The sequence below is a fragment of the Dermacentor albipictus genome, chromosome 3 (assembly GCF_038994185.2).
Source record: "Dermacentor albipictus isolate Rhodes 1998 colony chromosome 3, USDA_Dalb.pri_finalv2, whole genome shotgun sequence".
NCBI classification, from domain to species: domain Eukaryota; kingdom Metazoa; phylum Arthropoda; class Arachnida; order Ixodida; family Ixodidae; genus Dermacentor; species Dermacentor albipictus.
The window spans coordinates 88,448,035-88,469,514 of record NC_091823.1 but is presented as its reverse complement, the minus strand read 5'-3'; the positions used below and the strand labels follow the sequence as shown (position 1 = coordinate 88,469,514).

General features: G+C 45.8%; 1 protein-coding gene across 8 annotated transcripts in view; it reads right to left on the bottom strand.

Annotated features, from left to right (window-relative positions):
• Positions 1–21,480, bottom strand: part of LOC139057454 (serine-rich adhesin for platelets-like) — a 116,344-nt gene that overhangs the window by 72,448 nt on the left and 22,416 nt on the right. For all 8 annotated transcript variants that reach the window (XR_011512804.1, XM_070535766.1, XM_070535767.1 and 5 more), the window contains exons 9-14: positions 16,697–20,533; positions 12,934–13,043; positions 11,379–11,465; positions 4,856–4,971; positions 3,049–3,211; positions 1,833–1,976 (exon numbers count right to left, since the gene is read on the bottom strand). Coding sequence is in view for 7 of the 8 variants with exons in the window: in XM_070535766.1 (XP_070391867.1) it covers positions 1,833–1,976; positions 3,049–3,211; positions 4,856–4,971; positions 11,379–11,465; positions 12,934–13,043; positions 16,697–20,533 (4,457 nt within the window). In the remaining variant the exon portion in view is untranslated. The remainder of the gene's footprint in view (positions 1–1,832; positions 1,977–3,048; positions 3,212–4,855; positions 4,972–11,378; positions 11,466–12,933; positions 13,044–16,696; positions 20,534–21,480) is intronic.

The following is a 21,480-nucleotide window of genomic DNA, read 5'->3' as shown; positions in this document are numbered from 1 at the left end:
GTATCTGTTTCTTTCTACATCCTAGTTCAGTTTCACTTATACATTCTATCATGGATTTAAACGAACTATCCCGCCAACATGTTTTAACTAAATTAACAAGCACAGTGTCCCGCATGCACAGGTAAACATGAACACACCTGGCTCGATGAGCACGAAAACTCGCTGCCAAAATGCAGGAGTGAGGAACCGTGGAAGCAGCAGCGAGCAAATTGACTTTCCTGCATCTCTCACTTCAACGCCAACGAAACGTCGAAATCACAGCACATACGAAGCTACCGCCACTATGCGCACTCTGTAAGCATAGCAGATCGCTTTGAAGATGAGGCCCGCGCAGGCGTGCATGTTGGCCATGCCGCAGATCACTTTCAAGATACGGCGCCCGCAAGGCCACACCGTAAGCAGCAGCCGCCAGAGAAGAACACTCCCCTCCCTTGCCTCACCCCTGTGGTTCGCACGCGACAGGAGAGGACGTGCTTCCGGCCCGCCTTCCTTGCTCATGCACGTGAGATTGAGCCACATTTGCCATTCACCCTCACACACTTTCACTCGCACATACAGCACACGGCGCGTGGCAATTTTACCGCCCTTGGACTTCATACGGAACGGCACGGCGACGGCAGAAATGCACCCGTAGTGTCCATATTAATTGCTATTGCAATAATATACCATACCGTATCTTTTGATTTCTATGCAGATAAGTTACTGACATCTTGCTACATTCTTGTTATGCAATCCTAGAAGACTCCCAAGCATGTGCAGCCCCATACTTTCTTGCCCAAAATTCGTTACATTTTGGGATAAATACTTTGACATTTAATTCGATTCGATATGCGGGTTCTTTTTTCTTGATTTGATTCTATTTTTGATTTGTAATCAGCTATTCGGTATTTGCACACCCCTAGTTTCTAGGCTAAGAATTCCACCTATGCTATAAACCTCCTCCACACCACGACATTACAGAGAGGTGCCTACCGATGTTCGCGGCTGCCAATGTGCCACAAACCTTTTTCAGCAGTTGCATTGAATTTCCTAGTCATCCCGAATTTCTTATCGCAGTAACAATGAAAAAAGAGGGAGATGAAGAAGCTGCCTAGGCTGCAGAGGCCCTCTAAATGACTGCAGCAGAGAGAATAGCAGATGCTTTTTGCCATCTGCTAGTAATGCATTCTGCTAGTAATGCCACGTCATTCTTGTTTACAAACATGAACGACATCAGTACAAGGAACACTTGAGCACTTTAAATGAATTTCAGCCAACTAAGTACATTTGACAAGTGTCAAAACCACAACAGGTAGGCACATTTACATCGTACACCCAATTAAATGTAGTGCGATGAGGCCACAAATTGAACCAATGAACCAACATGATCCCAATTTAATCAGAGCAACACATTTGCTGTGAAACCCTCTTAGTGACACACTTTCAGCCACATTGTTAAGCAGCACCATTCGCTGCTTCATGACTAGCCCCACCTGCCGATTCACCATTGATGGTTTCATTTTGCCTTAAGATGCACCCACTTGCATCCCCAGCATTTCACAGTTTGACATACAGCAGGTAGAACACTGGGGTTCTTTCTAAACAGGAACATAAAAGCAAAGAGCAGCTAGAACATGGTGGTACTTTCACTGTACATTCGAATCTGACAGCAAAGGCGAGGCATGAACGGCAAATAGCAGGGAAGGACGGTGGCACTTAACCAGGTTGGTGAGAAACGTTATGTGGCGGCCTTAAACTGGCAGAAGGAAAAAAAGGAAAGAAGAAACTGAACGTACATGTGACATAGCAACTGCTATCAATGAGATGTGTGGTGTATGAGCTTGGACACTCACCGAAGTGCTTTCAGCAAGCATGTTCTGAATGTGTAGAATTTCCTTTTCAATCAGCAGCTGCTGCTTCTCTAAAGTTTCAGCCTCCAGAGTCTCAGCATAGGTGTCCTCGTAGCGATAATCTTCGCCCTCATCCATTTTTTTGTTCTGAAGCAAGAAACAGCAGAAGGCAAGGACTAGACTGTTGCATTGAAAGAACCACTCACATTCTTTTACTAAAGACTTCTTCATTGCACTGGATAAAAACAATAACATCTCAGCCTAGTAGCGTTTCTAGTGGCGTCGAAAAGATGGGAGGCAGGCAAAATGGGAGCACTTTCACCCTGCCCAACCAGACTTCACCATAACTGCCACTAAAACCAGCTTCTTAAAGTTCAAAATCCCAAAACTGCCCAGCACGTTATGAAGGATGCTAATAGAGGGCTCCAGATTAATTTTGACCACCTCTGTATCTTGAATGTGCTTATAGATCACAGTGTATGAATGCTTTTACATATAGCCTTCATTGAAATGCAGCTGCTGTGGTCAGAAATCGAAACCCAACTGGTGCCCATGAATGACATCACTAGTCGGCAGACATCACTGGTTGACAGACACCACTGACACCCAATGGTTTCTCAGGTATATTTCTGACACCCACATGCCCATAACACTTGCTTGGCTTGTGTCCTCAGTGAAAATATCAGGTGTCATCTACGCTCTCTTTTGGAATGTGGATTGGACCAGGAGGCCATTTCTGTTTTTGAAGCAGGGTTTTGATCTGCTCTTACTGATGCTAATGCACAGCTGGAGTTTGCACGAGCCATCTGTATTTGCAGCAGGAAAAACTGAGACACGCACCCTGCTTATTTTTCCTCCATGGTATGTACTACCAATCAGATTCAATGTCTTGTTTAACAGCACCTGCTCTGCTAAAACAGTGTCGTTTGGTCGGCATTTAATATTTTCGACGAGGCAGGAAATGTCACAAGTTCTTAAATGAAGTGCACTGGCAGGGGCACGAAGTGGCACAGCACTCTATATATCGAATATATCTATATTTCGAGGAGCTTGATCCATGCGTAGTACATCGCTATAGTTTTGCATGTAATTTCCAAGGAGATGTTACAAGTGTTCGATATAGACAATAATTAGGTATGTTTAGGCTTAATATATACAGGATTGACTGTACCAAGGCTGCAACAGTCATGCACCAAGACCAGCCCTTTGTCATTCCCACCTGCTTGCTGATGCCGGCAACAGTGTACAGACTGCCGAGCTTGACCATGTTCTCGACCAAGCTGATCAGTGGTTGAGTTAGGTCCAGGTTTCTCGTCAACTCATTCAAGCTCCGTTGAAGGCCAACCAAACGCTGAACATCTGCTGCACTGCTCTGCGTGTCACTGCATGGGTTGAAAGGCACAAACAGAAATTGGACTTCCCTAATAAAATTCCAACACAAGTCAGCAGCTCCAAATGATGTGGCATAGCTGTAAATTTATGGCAGAGGCTCCATTACATGCAGGGTTTGGTCCACTGTTCAAGAGAAAACCAATTTGGGACTGATTACAGCTCAATTCTGACACAAGGTTACTATTCTAATTCTATGCTGCACATCACATCAAGCACTTCTTCCTATAATGTTCGAATGTTTCAGTAATGTCTGACTCAACACTAATTAGACATTACCTTTAAGAGTGGCCTATACTGCACGAAGCACATGTGTAGAAACAGTGAATGAGCTGAATAACATTTACAGTTTAGAGTTCTGTACCCTAATCAAGAGATTCCTACAAATGCAAAAGATAACAGGTCAACCAAAATTCTGAGATTTGTTTGATCAAATCAGGCTTCTTTTTATCAGACTTTCAATGATTGCAGGTTGACTGTGCTTTGGCCTATCAATTTTCAGAGGTGTGCTGCCACATTAGAGCAAGCAAGCTTGAGCATGGTCTAATTCCCAGTGATCCTTATACAGAAGAGAACCTGATCAAGATGACTGACATAGAAATCCATGTACTGCAGCATTTGCTTCTTTGGCAGAGTCAGCTTTCATCCCTAACATTACGGCATGTAGTGTGCTGAGCTGCAGCGAAAGTAAAATAAAAGCAACCATAGCACCAATTTATGTGCTGCGTAATACATCTGTGAAATTAGTAACAAGCAGCAAGAGTTTAATACTGATGGATAAATTTTTGCTAGATTTCTGTGCTCTTCATTTTACATGAGTGACGAACGAAATTATGAAAACCGCACAGACCCCATGAGTGTAACCAGTCAAAAAGGATTCACATTTCATCAGGAAAGCCAAAAAAGATATTGTTATAAAACAATTGATACAACCCAGGTGCTTTACCCTTAAAGGCCAACTGTAATCAAATTTCATGTTGGCTAAATTGGTTATAAGTGAGTACTAGTACACGCCATTGAAGCAATCTTAGCAAAGCTGGTAAGTGTCTTATCTTATTATTGCCAGCCTCTAACTAGCTCCTAAGCAGATGACACATGCACCTAATGGTGCAAGGATGTAAAAAAAGTCCCACCATGTGGCCTTTGAAATGTTCAGTGGACAGCAAGTGCCCCCCGATATCAGAAATCATGCTCAAGCACTGCACTGGTTCTCAATATTCAGTTGTCATTTCTGGTAAATGGTAATGGTGGGATTTCTTTCAGCTTCGCTATCAGAGAGATCTATTTTTGCTAGCTTCTTGTGATTCACCCACTTGCTTATCAAACACAAAATTTTGCATGGAGGCTTTTTCATATATGTACACTATCTGGAACTAAGCCTTTTAAACGGTCCAAAATTTTGTTGATGGTGGCCTTTGAAGGGTAATGGACATGTGCTCAGGAAAATTTTTCAGGAGGAACAAAATTTACAAAGGAACCACTCGCTTTATGGACACTAGCACTCACAATAATTGTCACATAATGCAGCTGCAGCTGTCTGCCCTAGACAGGAGATATCTGAGTGCAGTAAACTGCAGTATCGCAGGACTTTTCCAGCAGGAAAAGAGTTGAAATACAGGAGACGTCGTAGCACAGACCTCTGAACAAGCTTTTGCTTTAGCTCCTGCAGTTCTTCCTTGCACTGGAGTTGGCACGATAATAAGTTGCTTTGACTTCTTCTCAGCTGAATCAGGAGCAGGACAAGCTCTTCATGCTATAAAAAACCGAGAGAGAAAGACGAAAGGTCATGTTGGCAACACGAGCCGAACGTGACAGCAATGTGCAGTCGACTTCCACAACAGAAATTGCACTACAATTGCCTTACTTCAGACCATAATCCAATCCTCGTAGCGCAAACACCACTTCTCTGCGAGGAAATGTGCGCCCCTTAATTACACCAGGTGTATGCTGCCTTCCCCATAATCTTTCTTGGGTGAAGGAAGTGTTTTTTAGGAGACTACAGGCTGCTGTGGCTTTGTCCAAAAATGAGGGCTATTGGAAAGAAAATTCCAGTCGCTGTGAACCATTCATACCGACAGCTATATGCGTTAGCTCGTAGACAACAAGTTCTCTAAGCCATTATTGCAGTTCCTACACGAAGAAGGCCTCTACAGTTTAGCTTAAGTGCACACATACTGAGCAAACTGTTTGAGAAAAAAATAAAAGCGTCCAAGGCAGCTCTGTCTAGACCTCAACGCAATAGCCAAAAACTTGCAACAAGCTTTGGCACAGTAACATTTAAAAAAAATTTTAGTAAAGAAATATAAAATACTCATTTGAACCTTATTAGAGTACAAAGGAGAACAAATTGAACATGACCGTCATTTCTACTGGATTTACTGAAGCGATGCCAGCTTGTTAGAAAACCATGACTTGCAAGAAGGCAAGTCATGGTTAGGATTAATTTTTAACATTCGAACAATTTTGAACAAACCGAGATAAAAGACAGAAAAAATGACTACACGGCAACGGGTCATAGTTTTTCTGTTATGCGTCCCTGTTTCGCTGCGCCGTGTTACACATACATTTTTGCCCACTGACGCAACACCCGAGACTAATACAAATAGAACCTCGTTCATAGATTGTGGAAAAGACCCGAGGAAAAACGTACTGACCAGAAAAACACACAACCCAAAGCGACTAAAAAGTTTGAGATTCAACTGTAGTTGACATTTACAAAGTATTGTGCGAATCGGTAGCAGCATGAGATGAGATGCCGATATGTGCCGAGCTTGTGGGGCTTGGGCGGCTCAAGACGCATTCTTGTTTTTGAAGCTGGGTCAACAGCTTTTTGAGGTGGGGCATTTTGGCGGAAAGTTCTGAGGTGCCCACTCTGTGAGAATCACTGTGGCACAAGACGCTGACGCGCGCTGAGCTGGTCGGGCTTCAGCAGCCTGCTACACACTTAGCCATATTTCTATTGAGAAGTGTTTTAAGAGGGCAACGAGGAACTAAACCGAAATGGAGCTCATTTTTCCTAGTCAATAGAAGCACTGCACCTAATTATGCCTACACAAGTATTCCAGCTGTACATACAGTTAAACTTTGATACAGCGAAGTTGGTAAAACCGGAAATTTGCTTTCTTATATAAAAATTTTGTTCTACCCATAAATCTAGTTATAACGAAGTTGAAAGGGCGCTAAATTGTTTGTTATAAGCGTTAGTTCGTTATAGCCACTGACTAATAATTTGAGACTAATTTATTGCACGCGAGCGTGCACTTACTATAGGTAAGCCATCGCCGAGGTATCCGCTCTCGTCGCGGCCAAGTAGCTGCGTCTGCAGCAAGTGCTAATCGTCCTTACCGATATCGCACACAGGGAGAAACTGTAATAAAACACATAAGAACTGATTTTATTGTCTTCCATGTCGATGGCGTGAACCTTTCGTGTTGACAGCGCAAAATAATCAGTTATGCTTTGCTGCAGTGTCTTCCTTAACTGAAGGACGGCCTTCTCAGCAGCAGCAGCTATCTCAAGCCCATTTGCACCGTCTTCGTAGCGGCCAAAGTAGCGGCGCAGCAGGTCCGTGTCCCCTGCGGCACCTTCATCGTCGCTTCCTTCGTGCTCTCGGGCAGCAAGCACAAAGTCGTTGTTTGTCAGCTCCTCCGTTGCCAGATCAGTCAGCATCCACGCTCACGTAATCACAGAAGGTTTCACCTTCACACACGACACCCCATTGTGGAGCACCCTCGATGATGCTAAAGCTTCGTGTGATACAGCAGCACCACTAGGTAAGGCTATTGGGTCCATCGAGTTGTCAGTGTCAGGGTTGCTTTCGTTGGCAGCAAATGATGCACGTCGAAAGCAGTTGGCGATGGTGCTGGCTGTCGCATCCATCCATGCTGCATTAAGCATCTCTGTTGGCATATACAAATCGACCTTCGTGTCGCGGTTCAACTGCATGTTTAACAGAAGCCGGTCTATCACCCGCTTCCGGTATCCAGCCTTAAATGACATTATCACGCCTTGATCAAAGGGCTGTATCACTGCCGTGCAGTTCGGGGGCAAGAACCGAAGTTCGATGTTTATCAGCACAGCAGTGGTGTGGCGGGCAGCACAGGTATCCTAGAAAAGGCACATCTTGCGATTCTGCCTCTTCAACTCCTCATCCCAGTCACACAGCCATCCCGAAAAAACTTCCTAGGCTTTCCGGTTTGGTAAGTACTGCGGTTGAAGTCGCCTCTTTTCTTTAAAGCATAGTGGCGACACACTTTTTCCTATCGTTAAAGGTGGCATCTTCTCCGATCCGTCTATATTCGTACAAAGGAGCATAGTGACACGGACCTTACTATGTTTCTCGCCGTGACAGAGTTCACCTTTTAATGATAGGGTCTTCTGTGGTAACATTTGGTAGAAGAGAGCTGTTTCGTCAGCGTTGAACACATCTTTCTCTTCATACTTTTCAAGGAGGGGACCAACGTTAGATTTCACCCATGCCATTGCGATTTCATTGTCGATGGCCTGGGACTCGCCAGTGACGACCCTGCCAACGATATCGCGGCGCTCCTTAAAACGCTGCAGCCAGCCATCGCTTGCAACAAAGCTGTCATAGCCCATGATTCAAGCAAAGTCTCTAGCTTTTCTCTGGAGCAGTGCCCCACTCACGGACAAATTAGCAGCCTTTGCATTCAAAAACCACTTGAACAGCGCCTCTTCCACGGCTTCAAAGGAAGGAGACCGCAGCTTCCTCCGGCTACCTTTCACGCCACATGCGACAGCAACAGCGATGACTTCTTTGCTGCTGAGGATTGTAGAAAGGGTACTCGGCGCGACGCCGAACTCCTTGGCCACTTTAGTTTTCTTCGTGCCTGCCACAACAGCTGTAATTATGGCTGCCTTCTGATCCAAGGCGATCACTTTCCGTTTTAGCTTCAAGCTGCTGCTGCTGCTGCCATTCATTTCCCTGTCGTGAAACTGGTGACACGGTGAAAAAAGCACTGACAGACAGCGTACGGAACAATGCAAACAAAGGGTTGTGGCACCCGGCTGGCAGTGCGCACTGCACGCAATGGACGAAGTGGCTTGGCTGCTTGGACAGCTTGGCTTGGCTTGGAGCATTGCCGGATGATGAGGGGCCGCCACGGGAGATTTGAACTGCCGCATCGGAGGGCTGCAACGCTTTGCACAATTTAAGAAATCTATATGTTGTGTACAAAGTGGCTTGTTAGGTGCAATTTTGGAATGAAGATTTTTCGTTATATCCGTTGATCAATGAATCTTTATTAATTAAAACGAAATTTTAAACACATGGGCTTCTATGGGTACTTTCAAGGGGAATTACAATTCTTTCGTTATATCCATTATTTCATTATAAGCCGTTTCACTATAACAAGATCTAAGTGTATTGAAATTCGACCTTTTATGCAAAAACGTAGTCACCAATCGACTTTTCTTACACAGGAAGGGGCCGCAGAATTTTATGAATTATCGAGCAATTGAAAAAAGCAAACTTGAATGAGAAAACAATTCATTTTGATAAATAAAGTAAGGTGCGCGGCTGTGTATGTGCTCAGCCGTGCGCAGCCTCTGAAGAGACAGCGCCAACTTACCCCCCTCACGCGTGCTTGAACGTGTTACCACGAGCTTGCTCCCCTTGCTTATTTCCCTTTGCTCGCGCGGAGAGGTGGCACTCGTGCATGAAGCCACCATCTTTCTTGCCTCACCCTCACACGCTTTCACTTCGCACCTAAATCACACAGTGCATGACGCAAGGCAAGATAGGATGTTATCGCACTTGTACTTTATACGCAGCATGATGCGGCTCCACTTCGGCAGTCATTCTGCACACAATTTGAGAGGTGCATTTGCAAGCAGCACCTTGTAATTCAATCGTTTGACCATCTACATAGATGGAAGTTTCCATTTATTGTCTCGGCATTCCTTTGCAGTGGCAGTGAAATTTTGTTACACTGAAATTACATACAAACACACTATTGAGGTTCTAAATACACGGTGTTCAATGGACAAGAGGTTATGAAAAGTTAATACCTTGTTATACTGAGAATTTCGTTATACTGAAGTTCGTTATATTGAGGTTTAACTGTATATGCATCTATGTTTGACTATTCAATTCAATGTTCAATACTTACTATTCATGTTCGATTTGTATCTGAAAAACTTGGCATTCGCCCACCTACGATTTCTTACAAATGTGATAACATTCACACAACTTATTTTTGTTTTAAACAGGTTTCACACAAATTGGGCCAATATTTAGAAATGTTCCATCTCGCATCTCATATCATTCATGTGTTGCGCCGAGGGTGCCATCCCAGACTAGACAGCAGAGCGGCGACCTTCAATCTATGTCGAAACCAATGACAAAGGGCAAGAAGAATGGAAATTACACAAATCATTATAGAAGACAGCCCCAGGATACGCAGCCATAGCAAAAGTGAGGCATGCCATATGAATGCCCGCAGGCAAGCTCAGTGGTTCGCACCCATCGGAAAAACAAAGCGAGTGAGAAAATTGCTGTAATCAAATGCTAGAGCACTATATTAGATTCTATAGATCCTCGTGTATCTCCCAAATACCGACAAATGCGCAGCAGTCTCACTGATTTGTAAGCACCCACCTGTAAACAAAGTACACAAAGAAGGTTGTTCAATGAAACAAGTTACTTGGCTAGTTGGTGCATTGGTTACCAGAATTGTGGTGCAGCAAAAGATGAGTGACGACAGACGCAGAGTGCACCTGTTTATGTTGCTTCTGTTGCCCCTCGTCTTTTACTGCCCCACAATTCTGGCAAAGTAATCACATGCCTGTGAGAGAGCCATGCGAGCAAGCACCTTGCGCTTTGAACGGTAAGAAATTAGATAGAGATCAGTGTTTCCAATGCCCTTACTTGGAAATAATACACATGAGAATGCAGAATATGAAGTGCCCAAGCACAGGTGTGAGCACACAGCAGTGCGCTAGGCGAAGCAAAAATACTCCCAATCTAACATGGTTTTAGACAACATACACCGAAGCAAAAAAACCCAGTTCTGATGAAAGCAGAGGGGCGGCAGCACAATAAAATTTTTTCCTAGAAGTCAGCACCTCCGGAATAATGTCAGGCGACGCTTCATCCTGAAAACGTACGTTTTTTTGATATTCAGTTGCTTCATGTACAGCCGTGGTCACTTGAGATTTGTTTCCACCACCATATGTGTACAGTGGTGACTTTCAAGGGGTTAAAGCAAGTTCACGGGTCAGATGTCATAGTCTTTGTGTGTCATGTCCCCATATTGCCTCTTTTGTTAAGAACAGTTATTTTTTTTCCTTGAAGATAAGCCTTTGCTTTAGCAGTAGGAATGACCAAGTGCTATTTTCTAGTCCACAGTGAAATTATGGGCTTACTATAAGAAACTGTTAACTGGCCACAAGCACAAAATAATAGGTTTGGTCTCAACATCCTGTGCATCTTTCCTTCTCATTCTTATAGCATGCGGCATTATGGTAGTGACGCATCAAACCGTTACCTTTGGCACAGGTTTGTCAGAAAAGGGAAAAGCAAAAGGAAGAGGGGCGGTATTCTTGAACGATAACATTTACAAATGCTACTACGCGTCTCACTTCTGCAAGATTTTACAAGACTCTGCATCGAAATTGTGGAAGTATGCGGCCGGCAGCATTCCTGGCACTCTGCACAGATAGTGAGCTTGGCATAGTGCCAGGAATGCTGATGACCAGACATGTGCCAATGCATCCGGTGCTCAGCTGTGTGAAATCTCGTGAGAGGGATAGTATCTCTGAAGGCAGATTACTGAGAATATCGCTCCAGATCGTAGTCAAACACAAAATGAACCCACAGCAGCCTTCATAAAAACATGCTCTGTTGCCACCTTGTGATGGCAATGAAGCAGCGTTTGATGGCTATGATGCTAGGCTGTCGCCCAATGCCATGAACGCAGTTTTTGGTTTCGTAACCAATTGTAATGCACAAGCAATTTTCACACCCATTTTACCGGACAAAAAGTGTGCGTTAGATTTGGGTAAATGCGATACATTCCGGTTCACCAAAATTTGGAGTTTGAATGAAGTAAATCTCAAGAGGATCATGGATGGTATGCATGAAAGTGATGAGCACAGACTGCAACAACAAACCAAGCACTATAAGTATTTCAGACTTACACTTTTTCCTAGCAGATCACCAGCTGAAATGCTATGGCTCAGGTTTGGACTGGATGGAGATGTCGGCTGAGAGGCCCTTTCAGGTGACTGCAGAAAGCAGGAACACTAATGAGTGTGGGCACTGGGCAGACTTGTATGTACGAACTACATGTACTTACCGTATTTACTCGCGTAATGAACGCAGCCCCCACTTTTCTAATCAAGAAGTGTTTTTTTTTTCTTTTTCTTGCATAATGATCGCACCTTGAACATGCTGCCGTGAAGTAGGAGACACATGGTATGATTCGGCATCTGATATGCCGGCGGAGGGTATGATTGCATCTGACGCCATGTCGGACACCGAATCGTACCAGGTCTCCCACTTTTATTGCGATAGCAATTATATGGACGCTCCAGGCGCATTTTTGCCGTCGTCGCCGGTGCCGCACGCCGCATGGCGTAGGTGTGAGTGAAAGCGCGTGAGGGAAGCTGACGATCACGACTCAATCTTGCGCACCGCCTTTCATTGCGCGCACGGCGCCAGGGAGAAGAGAAGCAACAGGGGGGGCGCGGCGTTTTACTCCAGCAGCAACTGCACATTGTGTGGCCATGGCGCGCCCTATCTAAGGATTACCTGCGTCGGGGGCTGAGCCAATGATGGCTCATACCTTTGTGCGTGCTACGTTCTCACCGCTCAGTTTGCATTGAAGCGAATGCGCATATTTATTTGGGAAAAAAAAAGTGCATTCATTATGCAAGTGAATATGGTAATTGCCTGCAATCTATTTGGTAATTTGGTAACATTTGGTAATTTTGTAATTTAACAATTACAGTTTTTACTCTGTAATGCTCATTGTAATTCAATTACTTTTTCAGTGAACAATTACATGTAATTTGTTACTTTATCGACGAAACCAGACAGCCAAACACAGGAGCTCAATATTTGTTTCCACATGTTAACACTCCACCAGACATCAGCCTACAAATTGAACAGGTGCTGATATGTCTTGATAGTGACAGCCACTTAGGATGTTAATGTCAAGATATCACTTATGGATGATTTTTAGATGTTTTCACTGGCCCAACCAGAGCATCTTCGTCAAGTCCCAGCAACAATGAAGCGCCACACCTCATAGAGAACACAGATGCTAAGTAATGACAACACTGCCCTTCTCCACAGCGTACATATCGATGAAGTTCTCAGTATCGCTGCTGATGTCTTCACAACCAAAACTAGAAAAGATGAATTTTTTTAAGTAATTGCTAGTAAACATAAGCAATGTATGGAAGGCTGCAGAAGATATGCTGAATGTAACAGGCCAGCTCGAGTTTACAACATCTGTGCAATGTTATGAAAAGTTCGGAAGAAAGTAACGTAGAAGTAATCGATTACTTTTAAGTAACTCCTCAATATTTCGTGGGGCAGTAATTGGTAATTGTAATCAATTACATTTTTAGTGATGTAATTGTGCAATTGTAATTGTAATTGGTTACATTTTTCGGTAATGCATACAAGTCTGGCACTAGGATAATGTGACAGGTAAGACCATTAAAAACAGTATATGCACACGCTTACATTTCTTGGTTGAACTTCCATTCCACGAGTGTGCAAACTGTCAATACTGTGCCTGTGCAGGTCACCTTGAACAGCAGACTTGGGGAAGTCATTTGACCAGCAGCGCTTACCTACAAGAAAATGAAAGACGAGAATTGAAGAGACACAAAAAGAGGCAGCAGTTACATGACCATGAAGTCGTAAAGAGAATAAATATACTGCGAGACAGCTGTTAAGCCTCAAAGGGCCCGATAAAATGGGACTGAAATTTCTAGCACAATCCAGGAGCCCGAACTGGGGTCCACAGTAACACTTCGTCTCCAGGGTGGAAGGAAACGACATGGTGAGATACATCATAGCGAATTTTACAGTCTTGTTGACTGGCATTGGTGTTGAGGTTGACACGTTGGCGACACCGGGCAATGCGGGAAATGAACTGCTCACACATTGATATGGACGAGGACATGGGGACACCGAAGAAAGAAACGTCGAGGGTAGTGATCGGTTGGCAACCATACTCAAGGAAAAAGGGTGAGTACCCCGTAGTGCATTGGACGGCCATGTTATATGCGAAAGTGACGAATGGTAGAATGACATCCCAATTGGTGTGGCTCGGGTTGATGTACATTGATATCATGTCGGACAGCGTGCGATGAAAGCGCTCTGTGAGACCATTAGTTTAAGGGTGGCAGCTGGAAGTAGTTTTATGGATGGTATTGGACGCACGGAGAAGATCATCGAAAAGTTTAGATAGAAAGGTCCTGCTGCGGTCACTCAAGAGGACACATGGGGCTCCATGCCGTAAAAAGATGGCTTCCAAGAAAAAGGCTGCAACCTCCTCTGCGGATCCCGAAGATAGTGCGGCTGTTTCAGTGTACCGTGTCTAGTGGTCTACAGCTGTGATGATCCATCATTTACCGCCAGTGGTTAAGGGTAGCGGTCCATAGAGGTCAATACCGATGACTGCGAAAGGAGCGTCAGGACACGGGACAGGTTGGAGCAGTCCAGCCGGAGGTGAAGTCAGTCGTTTGCGGTGTTGGCAGAGCGAACAGGAAGCCACGTATTTCGCTATGCTGGTTGCAAGTCCAGGCCAAGAGAAGCGGCTGCGAATTCGCTCATAGGTTTTATGGAAACCGAAGTGACCGGTAGTGGGATCGTCGTGAAAGGTCTCCAGTATCTGGGCCCGAAGTGATCGGGGAACGAAAGGAACCCAACGGTGTCCTTCAGGATGAAACACAAACAGGTATAATATATAATTTTCGATCTTGAAGTTCTTCAACTGCCGACGGAGCTGAGCATTAGGTGTGCAAGATGATCCGCAAATACGTTCCATAATGGAGTGGAAGTAGGAGTCATTACGTTGGCTAGAGGCAAACGTATGAGAATGGCTATATGGGAGCCGGTCGAGAGCTGCGAGCGAAGGGAATGCAGGCGACGCGCCCTGCGGTTTCCTCCCAGAAGGTAGTAAGCAAGCAGCCTTTGGAGACGGTGGTAGGGGACAACGAGAGAGAGGGCATCCTGGTGTTTCTTTCCAGACTTGTAGGCGACGTCGAAGTCGTATTCTTGTAAACGAAGCATCCAATGGCCGAGACGTCCCGTTGAATTCTTTAGTGTCGCCAACCAGCACAAGGCGTGGTGATCAGTAACGATCGTAAAATGGCAGCCATGCAGATAAGGCCGAAATTTTTGGATGCACCAAACAACGGCGAGGCACTCTTGCTTTGTAATCATATAATTTTTCTCTGCAGCTGTTAGCGTGCGACTTGCATATGTAACCACATGTTCTTCAGAATTTTGCTGACATTGCAGAAGAACAGCGCCGATACCGTGGCCGCTGGCGTCAGTATGTAGAAAAGTAGGTGTGGTGTTGTCGAAATGACAAAGCACAGCTTCAGACTTAAGGACACCATTGAGGGCGTCAAAGGCAGTTTGGCATTCGTCCGACCATACGTAGGGAGCTCCAGAAGGAAGGAGTTGATGGAGCGGTGCTGCAATAGTGGCAAAGTTACGTATGAAGCGCCGGCAATACTAAGCTACGCCAAGGAAGCTACGCAAGTCTTTGGCGCGTTGACGCCTGGGGAAGCGGAGGACAGCGGTAATCTTGTCGGGGTCGGGTCAAAGGCCCTCCTTGCTGACAAGGTGTCCGAGTACTTCAATGGTTTTGCTGGCGAAGTGGCCCTTTTTTGTATTCAGCTGAAGGCCAGCAGCTGAGAGGCATGTCAGGAGTTCTCGAGGCGCTGCAAGTGCTGATGGAAGGTCGAAAAAAATATGATGACGTCATCAAGGTAGCATAAGCAAGTCTTCCACTTTAGGCCCCGTAGTACGGTGTCAATCATCCACTCAAATGTGGCGGGAGTATAACGCAGGCCGAAAGGCATTACGTTAAATAGGTACAGTCCATCGGGTGTGACAAAGGCGGTTTTCTCCTTGTCTGCTTCGTGCATGGGGATCTGCCAGTATCCGGAGCATAGATCAAGGCTGGAGAAATACTCCGTGTGCCTTGTAATGAATCTAACGCATCATCGATTCGGGGCAGTGGATATACATCTTTGCGGGTTATTTTGTTCAAGGAATGATAGTCTACGCAAAATCGCACTGAGCTGTCTTTCTTATGCACCAAAACGACAGGTGACGACCAAGGGCTTGAGGATGGTCGGATTATGCTACGTTTCTGCATGTCGGCAACATAGGTATCGATGATCAGGTGTTCAGTGGAAGAAACGCGATATGGCCGCCAGTGCACGATGGAAGTTACATCTGTGTGTATGCAATGAGCCGTCGCAGAAATCTGTCCCAGAAGAGGAGAGTGGATGCCGAAGGAGTCTTTATGCTTGCATAACGATGCCAGTAACTCCCCCGTCTGCTGCGGCGTTAGATCGGAGCTTATGGTACTAGCGAGATCAGAAGCAGCGACCGGATCTACAGTTGTGGGTGGTTGTGAAACAGCCGTAGTCAAGGTAAGCACTGAGACAGGCTGAGTGTCCAAGACGCACATGAGAACAGCGCCTTTAGAAACAGGACTGGCTCAGTGGTTGTGTTGAGTACAGCCAAAGTGGCCGTGGGGTTAGAGAAACGAACAAGGCTTGGTGCCACAGCAATCCCTTTGGATAAGCAACGGGCTGACGGTACAACTAAAACGTCACCATTGGTGATGTCAGAGTTAACTATAAGGAGTTGTTCGCGGCCAGGGGCACCATACAATCGTCAGCAGTTCGTAAGCGAAGGCGTGGTTCGTGCACGTCATCGGAATTGTCGGTCTATGTCAAGTTAACGAGGCGTTGACGGCACGAGATGAAAGCAGATGCCGAAGAAAGAAAGTACCACCCTAGTATAAACATGTGAGCACAGGAAGTCAACATTGCGAACTGGATATGGCGGCGTATCCCGTCGATCGAAACTCTAACGGCGCATTGCGCCGATGGCCGAATCAGAACATTATTTGCACCATGAAGAAGAGCTCCACTGTAAGGTGTAGTAACTTTGCGTAGATGAATGCACAAGCCAACGTGAATAAGAGAAATAGCTGCTCCCATATCAATCAATGCTAGAACTGGTACACGTTCTACACACACAAATAAAGTATTGGCTGGGCATGCTGAAGGCACGCACATTATATAAAAACAAAGCCGCAGGCTAAAAATGCACAAACATGCACACTCAACATATAAACAAATCCGTGCAGGTTTGCAGGGTCAAATTGAAAGTAGAAATAATCTAACTGTTAAACAAGTGATTTCTATCGCAGAAAAAAAAAAGAGAGAGAGAGAGAGAGAATGTGGTTTACCTGTTTCAATCTGAGGGCTACAGCTGGAATATAAAGGAGCCTCCTGACGCTCAGGCGAAGACAACTTGAGCGATCCCAGACTGGAGCTCAAGGAACCCATCTGCATGAAGCCACTGCTGCAAGCCGCTGTCTTCTGCTGCTTTTCAGCAGGAAGTTGTCCAGCAGATTTCCCCAGGATCCCAAGGGGATCACTCAGCACGCTGGCAGCCACAAACTCCCTGCACAAATCCTCACCGTCGTAAATGCTGTGCTTTGCTGGCGACACCTGAGGGCTAGCACCACTGAGTGCTTTCGAAGGTGACGCCTGCGCACGTGCACTCCCAAACCCAACGTTCTCGTAGTAGGGCTCATCTTGACAGCATGTTGGTATCACAGGTGTCTTGCTGCGGCTCACATGCTCTGCCGGCGAGCTGTCAATGATGTCTTCCAGCGAGCGAGACAAACGCCTCGGCAGCATCCTCCCAGAGCTCCGACATTCCGCACCTTCTCCAGAATCATGTGGAGGGGGAGCGCATTCCTTTGACTTTGGCTGGCTTGTTTCAGCTGCCTGCTTACTGCGCATATGGCAGAGAACAGAGCGCGACATATGCGATGTTTTTTCGAGTGTGTGACCGGCAACATACTTGTTGCGCTCGGCGTCGGAAAACTTGCGGGTGTTCGCGGGGTGGAGAAGACCGCGAAGGGTGCTCTCCAAGTCGTCTGTTGACTGCGGCTCGCTGCGCGTGCGTGTATGGCTGACACCAAGCCCAGCTTGTGGAGTTGAGATCTTGTTGACCTTACGACCAACATGGTCCTTGGAATGTGGGGACATAGATGTCACATCACGAGTATTGTTGAGCATGTTGGGTGTTGTGCGCAACTGCTGACTAGCAGGTCGTGCTGCTGAGCTGCCAAAAGCCGATCCGAGCTTGTCGCCAAAGATGTCAGAGTAGTAGTATGGTGCACTGTTGCTGCTGTTTAGCACCTTGTTGGAGTTGCACTCTGAGACAACACTTCGAACTTCTGATGGCAAGACGTCAGGGGCAGTAGACAGCAGGGGCGACGAAACCTGGCTAAAGTTGCCCTGAGTTGAGGAGCAGCGTAGCGAGGCATCTGCACTGCTTGTTTTAACCACGGAGCTAGTCAGGCTAGAACCAGCCTCACTGGAGCTCGTTTCACCATCGAGGCTCTTTAACAGTCCAATACTAGTGGGCCTGTTCTCACTTTGGTAAGAAGAAAATTTGACAAATGCATCAGGGTTCATCTTGGAATTTGTCAATGTGGCTGTTCCAGCAAAGGACACAAACTTGGAATGCTGGCTTGGGCTGCATTTCTCAGGTTCTCTAAAAGCATCAGTACTTTGTACTGATGTATCCTCAGGCTTTCTTTCCTTTTTGAATGAGTATTTTGTGGTGTGTGACGTGTAAACAGGTAAGTAGGGCTGTGCCGGTGAGCGAAGAGGGACAGAAGACAGATGATCATTCAGAATTTCTTTCTGGTAGCTCGGCAGAGATGAAGTGGCAGTGTCAAAATCAGCCCGGCTAGCCTCATCATCCGCATCTGAGGCTCCAGAGTCCTTGACCTCCTCATGGTGCAACAAATCTGGGATGGCCTTTTTCACAAGCTGCTTGCATCCGTCTTTCATAAACAACTCATGACCCTTTGGCTTCTCAGGTGACTTGCTCTCAGGCTGCGAAGGTGCCAGTCGGTATGGCTCTTCATAAACAGGGGGACTCTCTCTTTTAGACTGTACACTGTCCCCTGTGCTGTGATATGGCATGGCATGCAAGTCTTCTGAGGTCTGTTGGACTTGCTCGTAAATGTTTTCAGCTGAACCATTGCTGCTCGATCCTGAACTTTCAGATTTAAGGATTTGGCAAGCCAATGAAGACTTTCCGTAAGACTCATGAGCGTAGCTAGAGACTGGCAACATGGGCTCATTGTAAACTGGCTCTTCAAGTGAACAACCAGGACTAAGATCAACATTCATGGAAACATAATCTGCCTCACTTGTCAGCCAGCCCATGGGAAGGTAGTGCGCCTCAGGTGGTTTAGACTGCACTGAGCAAGGGGATGGTTCTTGCGGAGAGTGCCTGAAAAACAGCACTGTATCTGGCTTTTGCGCCTGTTCCTGCCGGAGCTTATCGTTTTGTGTATGCTGTGCGCCCTCTCGGTTCAACTCTGCACTTCTGTGTAGGCTAGCAAGGATGGACGTGCTGCCATACTTTGCTAGGGAATCAATCTTCTCTGCGTCGGAAGCACTGGCCCTGAACTCAACATCCTGTGCACTTTCATTATTGCACACTGATGATGCATTTCTCTCTCCAATTTGCTTTTGCTCTGCAGCTTCCCAGCTTTCTCGAACACTTTCCCCGTGGCTTGGACTCTTCTCGTCTTTGGGCTCAAAGCACTTAATTCTGTCCTGTACTATGTTTACAGGTGGTGCTTCCTTCTTTTTCTGGTATGCAGCTCTCATTTCTTCAAAGCTTGAGTTGCCCACAGGAGTCTTCACTTCGGTTGCTTCGGTGTCGTTGCCAAGGTCTTTTGACACATGAATGGGACTCTTGGAGGGTTGCCGGTCCCTCACGTATGTTCGATTGGGGCGCAGAGTGCCCTGGAACAGCTCCGGGCTCTGATCCCCTGGTGTTTGGCACTCGCACGATGCTTCAAAGACAGAATTATTGCTAGTTGACTGGAAGGAAACGTCCAAATTGTCAGGGACCGGAAGTCCCACATCCTTGTCAATTTCCCACTGCGGACTTTTCGGTGTGGCTGAGCTGCGACGGTAACGGCTGTCAAAGGTCTCCATTTCAGCAGCACCGCTGCCACTGCTTTCTAGGTCAGAAATGGAACCTAGAAGGGTCTTCGAAGCAGGCTGCTTGGGATAAAACATTTGTGAAGCTTTGTAATAGTCCTCTTTCTTGATGTAGAACGCTTCCTCATCCTGTGTGGTGGTTTTAGCAGACTGTGACATGCATGAAGAGCCAGAACTATTCTTGTGAAGCCACATGTCAGCATTGCCATAGAGCCTTTCCTGAGGCACGTCAGGTCGTGGACTGCCCACCAAACCTTGGTCTGACCTTGACAGACTGCTGTCCCGATCAGTGGCACGGTCATCAGATAACAGCTGGGTGTTGTGATGCCTGAGAAGAATCTTCGAGTCTCTAACAGTGCTGCCGTGAGGGGACGTGAACTGCCTAGCTTGCAGCAAACTCTTTTCCTCAAGAAATGTTGATTCATCATGCTGGTGCCTTGGCAAAGAGGAACCTGGTGAAGAGTAACTTGTCTGCCTGGCTTCAGTGAACGGCTCGTGCAGTAGCTGAGCCTTTTTTTCCCTGTTTATGTGACTACTTGCAGTTGCACTTTGGTTGCCTCGTTGCACAAGAATGTTAGTTGGACTCAGCTGCCTGCCAGAATGCACATAAGCAGTGTCGTAGAAGCTAGAAAGGTTGTCTTCAGTGCAAGGCTTGTCATGTGCTTCAGTGTAAGACCTGCTGTGTACTTCATTGGAGTAAGCTTTCTCAAAGGGACTAAAAGCTTGTGACTGAATTGTGCTACGAGAATCATGACGGTGACTGAATGGAGAAGTTTCGCCCCGTAAACCAGTAGAACCTTGATCTACTCTCGATGATGGCTGGCTCCAATCATTGCCTGCTTGTTCATGCTGTGCAGGCAATGGTCTCCGGTCACCACTTGACTGGCTCAGGCAGGAACGCAAGGGCTTCTGGCTTTGCACATTGGGGGGCGTGCAACTTTGGGACTGTTTCTTGTGGTAAAATTTGGGATCACAACGAAGGTTCCGCAAGTTAACATAATCCGGGCTGTCACTGTACCTTGAAGGTGACATCTTTGCATGCTCTTTTGTTGTTGTTTTTTTTGAGGATTTTAGAAAGAAAAGAGGAGGGGGTAAGGGGACCAAACAGAAAAAATAAAACAGGTTCAACGAAAGTGAAACTTAACCATGCTACATCATGAATAACAACAACAAAACACAGACAGGCCTTGATGCAACAGGCTACTATAAATAGTGACACACAGTGGACAGGCGGCATCAAAATTGCAGAACATTTTCGAGAAGGCAAGGCAATTAATCTGAAGCTTCTTAAATTAATGATGGCTAAGCAGGGCATGCTGGTGACTGCAAGCTCAAATAAGTGCACACACAGCACAAAAACAAAGTAGAAAAGCCTCTTGATGTTAAGAGGTGCTAATGATTGCAAACCTTCTGGAAGCCACTCAAAATCTTCCATGATGGCTAGAATGCTCATTTCCGAATATGGAGAGGGAATGATTTCAAAAGAAAATCTCTCTGCCCACGTCCCTGCCATAGGCAGCCCAAAGTTTTACGAGGGTAACAAGGTAATACAAGGTTCACAGCACATCCCCACGTTTTACATGGTATCCTATGGGACCAGCACAAAAAAACTAGGTTTAACATGCTCTGCTGGCAATTTACCAAAATTAAGATTTGATATGTCCAGAAGCATAAAATTTACTACAATTAGCTAATTTACTACTTTAGCCCATTACAGCAACTACAATATGCACTGTCTGCGAAGCAAGCTAACGGCAGCAATTCTCAAGAAGGCACCATTATTCACCTAAACTGCCAACCTGCACCTAAGAGAGACTTCCTCTTAGAATTTCTGGCTAGTTTTCTTCTTTAATATACCCTTGTTTTAATAAATCAAAATTACAATTTCATGCATTGCTTGAATGCTATGCATACTGCTGCTGGCCAACCAGTGTTGCAAAGCAGCTTCTTACAGGAGAGAAATTTATATAGTCATCATGACTCGGTAATA